General features: G+C 49.0%; 1 protein-coding gene across 1 annotated transcript in view; it reads right to left on the bottom strand.

The window, feature by feature from the left end:
- The window catches only part of CUNH1orf127 (chromosome unknown C1orf127 homolog), an 18,282-nt gene extending 11,561 nt beyond the window's left edge, over positions 1–6,721 (bottom strand). The window contains 5 exon segments of the mRNA XM_025048527.1: positions 493–632; positions 4,954–5,021; positions 5,988–6,099; positions 6,241–6,296; positions 6,598–6,721. Coding sequence (XP_024904295.1) covers positions 493–632; positions 4,954–5,021; positions 5,988–6,099; positions 6,241–6,296; positions 6,598–6,721 — 500 coding nt within the window.
- Positions 6,722–8,712: the final 1,991 nt, after the last annotated feature.

Raw genomic sequence — 8,712 nt, 5'->3', positions numbered from 1 at the left:
GCATTTGTCTTTGTAAACTCCCAACCTCACCCAAGACACTACACCTGATTATATCCGAGGTCTTTATTATGGCTAAAAGTCTCTAATCATTTCCCATGACCCAGGTCAAAAAGTAGCATTCAGACTGGCAACCTTTTTCAACACAGAGAGAAAGGACACAATTTTGCAGCCTTAGGGATAACCTCTGCCCTCTCACTTACCCTGTGCCAGCTATGATGGGAACTCGAGAACATAAGTTTGGAGACTTTTAATCTTCCCACTCCCTCCTCCGCCCATCCCATCTCCTTCCAACTTGCTCAGACAATAAGCCCAATGGCATCGAACACCCAGCCAGCGCCCATGAATGTCCAAGGAGAACAATGTCATGCCACACCTCCAGCTGTCACCTGTCTGAGCAGCCACATCTTGAGGCTCAGGAGCCATGGCCTGTGGAGAGGACCCCAACCTGAGATGTCCCCCACAGCCCACCTGCAGGTCCCCTGAACCCGTTACCTGAGTGAGCGAACGCGGCCGACGATGTCTTGGCCCAGCGTGGATGTTATCACTGGACATTTTGTTATGTAGCAGTCACTCTGCTCCAACCTCTCTACCCCTCTTTGAAATGTTCCGATTTCCAACCTGTAATTTGCCTTCTGGAAGTAGGGCGAAATTCACGTGAGCAAATGGAAGAGGAAAACACAGTGAATAGGCCACAATTATAGGTCAGTGACTATTTACAGCAAATATGATTAACGTCACTGACGAAAGCCAGGCAGTTCCCTCAGAAGACAGCTGAGAAGTGAGACTGAGGTGACAGGGACCCAGAGCCTGGGTCCTACCACCAGGAAAGCCCTCCGGGCTGGGGGTCGTTTATGGATTTCAGGAAGGCCAAACCTGGTCAGACAGAACGAGAGCTTGTGTCTGATTGTCTCACACTTCACATGCTCACACTTCATCTCCCTCGACCCTTGCAGATGTCTCGTAAGGTAAGCTCTCTTATTCCCGTTTTACAGATGAGGCCACTGAGGCTCAGGGTAGGTAAACGACAAAACCAAGATGCGGACGGGGTCGGAGGGGTGGGGGGTCAAAGGGAGGGTGACTGCAGAAAGGAAGAGAGAGAAGGAATGGGGCAGTTCCTGGAATTTCTTCCCCCCCTATAGACCTTCCCTCCCCCCCAGAGAAACTCTGGGCTGGGTCAGGGAGGGGAGGACAAAGAAATGAAGGAGAAAGGAAATAGAGGTGCAGAAGAAAGGAGAAGAGACAAGAAAAATACCAGGGGTCTGAGGGGAGGTCCGTACCCTCTCAGGAGCCAGGCAGTGGAATTTAAGGAATGACAGTGTCCAGGCAGCTGCGACCCTCTGGCCCCCAACCCAGGCCATCAGCTGCTGCCTGAATCTGAGCGGCTCCCTGACATCCTCCTCTGAAGGGCATAAGCCCACCCCTCAAACCCCAGCTCTGAAACCCGCTTCTCTGCGCCTTCCCTGGGTGGGGTCCAGGTCCCATGGGGTCTGAAGCTCATGCAATTTGGGGGAAGGGTCTCTTTAAGAAAAAGGATGCAAAAAGATCTTACATTTGCTAATTTTACAGTCATATGGTCTTGTGAAGACAGAAGGTGCCAGAGTGCAAATGAGAGGCCCTGAAGCTTATGCTCCATCGCTCAAGGTCAGTCAGCCTCTGCAAATCCAGCCACATTCTTTAGTCACTTCCTGAAGCATGGACTAAGCACCTACTGTGTGCCAGGCCCTAAGGCAAACACTGGAGGTGTGCCTCACCCAACAAAGACACTCTAGATCTAGCGGAAGATGGATGTGTGAGCAGATATGGTATGCATCAGAGTTGCAGGTGCCGTGATAGAAGCAGGTACAATGCACGGAGGAGGAGTGAGCCACTATCAGGAAGCCTGCCTGGAGGAGGTGAGCTGCGTTAACACACCTAGTGGGCTTTTGAGATCTGTGTCCCTAAATTCTGAGAGGGCGGAGCCTGGGTCTCAAGCCTCTCTTCTGTCTCTTTCAGCTCTGTTTCTACAGAGGAATAATGGCACAGTGCCTCCTTTCTTAACGTCAGTGCTCAGGCTTAGCTCTCATCAAGTATCCCTACAGGAAATAGTTCCCCAAACCATCTCTTTCTACATGAAGCAGGCCAAGTGTAGGGCTCAAAAAAGGAGGTCACCATTGGGATCAGGATGCAGGAAGTAGTCACCTTTGGAAGGAAAAGAATCCAGGTGGTCGAAGGCCCTCCGGGACCCCATGATGAGAAAGGACAAAAACGTGGGTAGCTGAGGCTACTTCCTCTTCGAGGTCAGAGATCTCAGACACCCAGATATAAGTGAAGGGTTGCTCTGCCTAGAAGCCCCTTACCTGTAGTAGATAAAAATAGCAGTAACAGGAAGAGGTCTGGAAAGGTGTACACCAACAGGAAACCCCATCAGTTTTACCTTCGAAATATATCTCGAATGCCACCCCGTGTCCCCACTCTGGGCCGTGGCCCTGGTTCCTGCGGCCGCCTCCTCTCTTGTCTTCCTCCCTTACCCTTAATTGTCTTTACTCCACGCAGCAGCCAGCGGGATCCCTTTGAAAACTAAGCCGGATCATGTGCTTCCTCTGCTCAAACCTCCCCATTTTTCACTCCGAGGAAGAGCCGAAGTCCTTGCAAGCCACACGTGATTTCGCTCCTCGCTTTCCTGACATCCTCTCCCACTTCTTCACCTCCCTCCCTCTGCTCCAGCCACGCTGGCCGCCCTGCTACTTCTCAGGCATGTCAGGCGCAGTGCTGCTTCGGGGCCTTTGCACTGGCTGTGCCTCCTGCCTGGACCTGCCTTCACGGAGCTCTCTACATGGAGCTTCCCATCCATCAAGTCTTCAGGCAAATGTTATCTTCTCGATGAGGCCCACCCTCTTCTCGCCCGTATCCGATCCCCTTCCTTCCTTTTCTGTAGCACTTACTACCCGTCTAATTTACTTGTGTATTATATTTGTTGCTGTGTCCCCCCCCCCACCCAAATGTCCACTCCATTGGGGCCAGGAGTGTCTGTTTTGCTCATCACTGCCTCCTCGTGCCTAGCGCGGAGTGTCAGGCATAGAACAGGTTCAATAAACGTTTGCCGAGTGAGTGAACTAGAAAGAGGAACATCTCTGTGTAGAAAGACTCTGGGTAATTCTTATTATCTTCTTCGGATTTTTCTCTAGTTTCCATCATTATCTTGTATTGCTTTTGTCGTGATTTTTTTTTTCTTTAAGTCGTTTTTAAAAGCTCCCGGTTTCATTTGCAAATTCTTGTCTCAGCTGTGCATTTGATGGGAGATAAAAAATGCCATTTCAGAAGACATCTCTGGAAGCCTTTCTGTGGGGGAGTCTCTAGTGACATGCTTTCGTTTTTAAAGCACGCAGTTTCCACCTCTATCTTTAGCAAGAGATCAAGGCCGGGCCTCTGGCAGAGGGAGGCTCTGAAAGGTAGGAGATCACTGGGGAAATAAAGTGTCTAAGCCTGGATGTGCAAATTGACCTGGATCCTTTTAGTTTTGCATTCACGTTTGCACTTTGTAAATATTTGCCTGGCATCCCGCTGCTCACACCTGCTTGCTGTCCCCTCAAGTTTATGGAAGGCAGCAGGCACCGTCATTTCTCCATCCCCACCTGGCGCTGACAGTGCTGCCGCCTGAAATGAAAACTCTCTCCCGCGAAAGCCACAGGTGTCTCTGACAGCGCCTAAAACTAATGGCCTGTGGCTGGCCGCTGTGACTAATTCTCTGATTATTGACTTTATGATTTTACGCTTAAAACTTCTTTATAATAACACACAGAAATGTTTAATGGGCTCTATCCAGAGCCATAAAAATTACTTATTGAACAAGCGTTTTTAAACTATTAATCTATTGTTTTCCATTAATAATGGCTCTCCGAAGAACAGGCGACAGCTTAATGTATCCACAGCGTTTCTCCTCGAAAAGTGGCCTTTTAATACAGAAACGCCATTCCCCAGGCGTCATGTGTCAGCTGGCCATTGGGCAGCTGACCTTCCCAGGACAGATTTAGGCCCCACAAGTCCCAGAAGGTGATTTAAGAGTTTCCAGAATAGACGGCGGCTCTGGGAGATTTTTTCTAGTCTCTGAGACAGATCGGAAAGCCCCTCTCTTCCATTTCTCTCTTTCTGTGCAAAAAAGAAGAGGAAGTCCCGGGGCCTGTCCTGCAGAGCCCAAGATGGAGAACAGAGAGAAGAAGGCGATTTACACCTCTCCCTACTCTGCACCCTTCGGAAGGTTCCAGGTACTCCCCCGGTGGTCACCTTCCCCTTCTCACTTTATATGTTGGCAAGCACCATAGCCGAAAGTTTCCCGTGGTACTATGCCCTCGTTTCTTGTTATTTGAGGTGTGCAATTCCCCCGTCAAGCATGAGGTGGCGTCCCACTTCACGTGGGTAAGAATCGCCACTTCGGTCTCACATTCACTTCTTTTCCTGGGTGGTTTACGGTTTGGAGCATGTCGACACAGATGGACACTTCTTCTAGGGTCTCAGGCTGTTCGTTCATGCAACAAATATTTATTGAGCGTCTACTACATATGAGGCGGTGTTCTTTGTTCTGGAGAGAAAACAATAAACCGGGAACTCAGGGGCCTTGCCCTCCCAGATCTACCTTCTGTAGAGGAGTGCAGATGACAAGCAGGTAAATAGTCATAGAGCATCATTTTAAGTAGTGACGAGTGCTGAGGAGCAAACAGGATGAGATCGTGACTTAGGATGGGAGGAGATTACTTTAGAGAGTGGGGAAGGCTTCTTGGAGAGGTGGCCTTTGAGCAGAGATCTGAGTGACAAGAAGGAACCAGCCAGAGACATAGGGGAAGAGCATTCCAGGCAGGGGAAAGGCAGGGCAAAGGCCCTGGGGGTAAGGTATACGTATGGGCATCTCTCCCTAGGTGGAGGCTCTACCCGGCCAACCACTGTGCAGGATTCTGCTCAGACTCTGCCTCAACCCTCCACGTGGCTCCTAGGAATCCACAGGGCCATGTAGACTGAGAAGCACTTGTCTGTCAAACAAGAAGATACTTCTAAAAGGAAGAAAGGTTTTCTCCTCCCAGCCCTGCTTCAATGGAATGGTGAGGAAGGGACACATAGGAGTCACATTGTCACAACTTTGCTCCGTGCAGAGGTCACAGTTCACGGAACACAGAGGAGAAGTCTTACCATGGGGCTTCTAAAACTTCAGTGTGCCTGCAAATCACCGGGCCGGTGGGGGTAGGGAGTGGCTTTTTAAAATACAGATTCTGATTCAGTAGGTCCAAGGTGGGGTCTGAAATGCAATAATTCTAACAAGCTACTTGGAGTAGCCAGGTCCTAGAGGTCACTAAATCCAAACACTGGGTTTTACAGAGGGAGATAGAGAGCAATTTGATTTAACGTTAAGTGAGTCACAGCACCTGGCTTTGAATCCCACCCCTGTTCTGTGTGTGTATAGTCCTGTTGCTTAGTTTCAGTTTCTTCCTGTGAATTGACTGTATGATGGTGATGGTGGTAATGATGATAATGGTGCTGATGATGGTGATGATGGTGGTGGTGATAATGATGATTGATGGTGGCAGTGGTGGTGATTGATGGTGGTGGTGATGGTGGTGTTGGTGGTGGTGATGGTGGTGATGGCGATGGTGGTGATAGTGGCGGTGGTGGTGATGGTGGTGATTGATGGTGGTGATGGTGATGGTGGTGGAGATGATTAGGATAATGGTGGTAATGAGGACAATGATGGTGCCGGTGGTGACAGGACTTCACTGGGAGGATGTAAGTCTTGAATGAGTTAATGCATACAATATTCTTTATAGAGTGCTCATCACAGAGATTGTACCTAAAGATGACAGCTCTTATCATGATAATTACTGTCCCCCAAAGATGAAAGGACTTGTCCATGGTCATAGAGCATCAGAATCAGATGCCTAAACATCCCCACCATCATTTTCCAGCTCATCACATAGTCAAACAAATTAGAGTGTCAGAGAAATCAAATAAATGTGAGAACGCACCTGACCCTGAATCAATGCTGAACTCAATGTCATTTTCCTCTGCTGGTATGAGAGGTACATCGGACTCCTGACAGGCTTCAGGGTCACCATCGTGGACGCAGCCTCCCATTGTCTGGGAGAGCCAGCGGAGAGAATGGGGGCTCCGGGCTGACCCTGCATAGCACAGACATGTGATAACCACGTGCAGTTTAAAAGACATGACTAGGCCCTGGGTAGGAACTTGTTTACTCATAAAAGTGGAACAGGGGCAAACCAGGGCATCCTTGGAGCTTTGCAGCTCAGCTGAGGACTCCAGGTAGAGGGTACAACCTATGACAGGCCAGAGATAAGAGGCAGTGTCCAGGTGACACTTACCCCTACCTCTGCTCACTCTACCTCTAATCCTGTCTCCAGGTGGCAGCCATGAAGCTTCTTAAAATGTAAATGAGATCATGTCGATTCCTTCTCAGAAGACTTCAGTGGCTCCTGGCAGCCCTTGGAATAAAATCCAAACACATCCACAGCCCACTCAGCCCCGCCCGCCTCTCTGCCATCTTCCAACACCACACTCCGACCAAGCTGGTCTTTTCCCACCTCAGGGCCTCTGCACATGCTGTTCCCCATTCCGCACAGGACTGGCTCCTCTTCATCCAGCAGACCTCAAGCTTCAGTGTCGCCCCCTCCGAGAGACACTCCCGGACCAGCCGCACCTCTTCTTCACCCCGGGCTTGTGTTTGTGTCCTTCCCGGCCACATCGCTGTTGGAAATTACGTTATCTAGTGGTGCGTGACAGTTCTACACATTTCTTCCACCTGAGTGAAGATAAGCACAGGTAAGCTTGTCTCCCACGCAAGCGAAGATGAGCTCAGGGAGGGCAGGGGCCGTGTCTGTCTTGTGCACACTACTCCCAAGGCCCTGCCATTGACCTGTGCATCACACAGTAGCTGCTCAGTAAATATCTGTCCAGTAAATGGCTATGGCTGGGTCCCAGCAGGCCCAGGAGAGGGGGAATGATGGAAGTAATGACCTGGTGATTTATCTATTTCCTTTCTCCCCCAACACATAAGTTATAAGCTCCATAAAGAGACATAAATTGTGTCTAACTTATTCACCACAGCACTGCCCAACACCACACATGACCCATGCCTGGCATCCAAAGACACCCGATAAATGTGTGCGAAATAGGTTTTTCTCACGAGTACACTGGAGTTCTCGACAAGTACACAGGAACAAGAATGTCACGTGAGATAGTTTGGCCGCAGTAAGTGGAATCTTGCTGGATATGACGTAGTTTCCCAAATGGAGCCCTGCCCGGGCCTCCCTCATGACATAGAGTAGATAGAGATCTTGAATATACTCTAGATAGGACTTCTATGAAAACCAGAAAAATGAGAAGATGGAAAAATCTTATCTCCTGGGTTAATTTCGCTTTCGATAGAGACATTACAGCTGCTAGGAAGGACACAAGATACACAGGGCCCTAGAGTCAGACCATCGGGGTTCAGACTCGAGATCTGGCTATGTAACCTGGGACAAGTCATTCGACCTCTCCAAGATGCCTTTGCCTCCTCTGCAAAATTGGCACCTGTGCAGTAAAGGATGAACCTGGCCTGTAGAGAGGTTTGGCCCTCTGCCCCCAGCTCTTAGGAGGCAAATTCTAAGCCCGTGGAATATTTCACATGATAAGTGTCTCTGTTTACCTGGGGGCCTTGGGCCACACCAGCTAGTCTATGACAACAATGTGATTTACAGCCTTGAACTATGTGGTATCACCTCAACCTCTGGAGCGGCTGGAGTCTAAGGTCAGCCATGCCTATGTGCCTGATCCCCAGTAAAAACTCAGGACACTGAGGCTCAGGCGAGCTTTTCTGGTGGGCAGTACTTCATATAGAGACATGCATCACAGAACGATGATTTGGTTCAACGACAAACCGCATATGACAGTGGTCCCAGAAGATTATAATGGAGCCGACAAATTCCTATCACCTAGCAGTGTTGAAGCCATCGTAACATCATAGTGCAATGCACGTTACTCACGTGTTTGTGGTGGTGCTTGTGTAAACAAGCCTACTGCACTACCAGTCATACGAAAGAATAGCACATAGTACTCAGTGATACTTAATGCATAATAATAATACATAATACTTGATCATAAATCTTACTGGTTCGTGTATTTACTATGTTATAATTTTATTGTTATTTTAGAGTATACTCTTTCTACTTATTAAAAAAAAAGTTTGTTACGTCAGCAGCAGCCTCATACAGCTCATGTTTACTGCGCTTCTCGATTGTATCACTTCTTGCTTGATTTAATCTCGTGTTGTTTTTTACAGTGACGTGCTGTCCAGGTTTGCTGCCTGAAAGCATTAGGCTACACCATCCAGCCTAGGCGTGCCGCCGGCCGTATGCTCGAGGTTTCTGTGAGCGCGCTCTGTGACGTTCGCACCACAACAGAATCACATAACGACGCATTTCTCAGAACGCAGCCCGCCGTGAAGCAGAGCACGTCTGTGTGTTGTCACACATCATTGCTGGGCGAAGTTAGCACTCTGTGTGACTCCGCCGTGGAAGGACACCTAGCAGCTTGCCCCTGGACCTCTGCTCGATTCAGCTCTATGTACCTCTTCCCTTGGCTGATTTTAATCTGCATCTTCTCACTGTAATGAACCATAACCGTGAATATAATGGCTTTCCTGAGTTCTATGAGCCTTTCTAATGAATTATCATTAGAGAGTGGTCTTGAAAA

This window comes from Pteropus alecto, unplaced genomic scaffold (genome assembly GCF_000325575.1).
Source record: "Pteropus alecto unplaced genomic scaffold, ASM32557v1 scaffold125, whole genome shotgun sequence".
Taxonomy (NCBI): Eukaryota; Metazoa; Chordata; class Mammalia; order Chiroptera; family Pteropodidae; genus Pteropus; species Pteropus alecto.
Note: the sequence above shows the minus strand (reverse complement) of the source record. Positions and strands in the feature narration are given on the sequence as shown.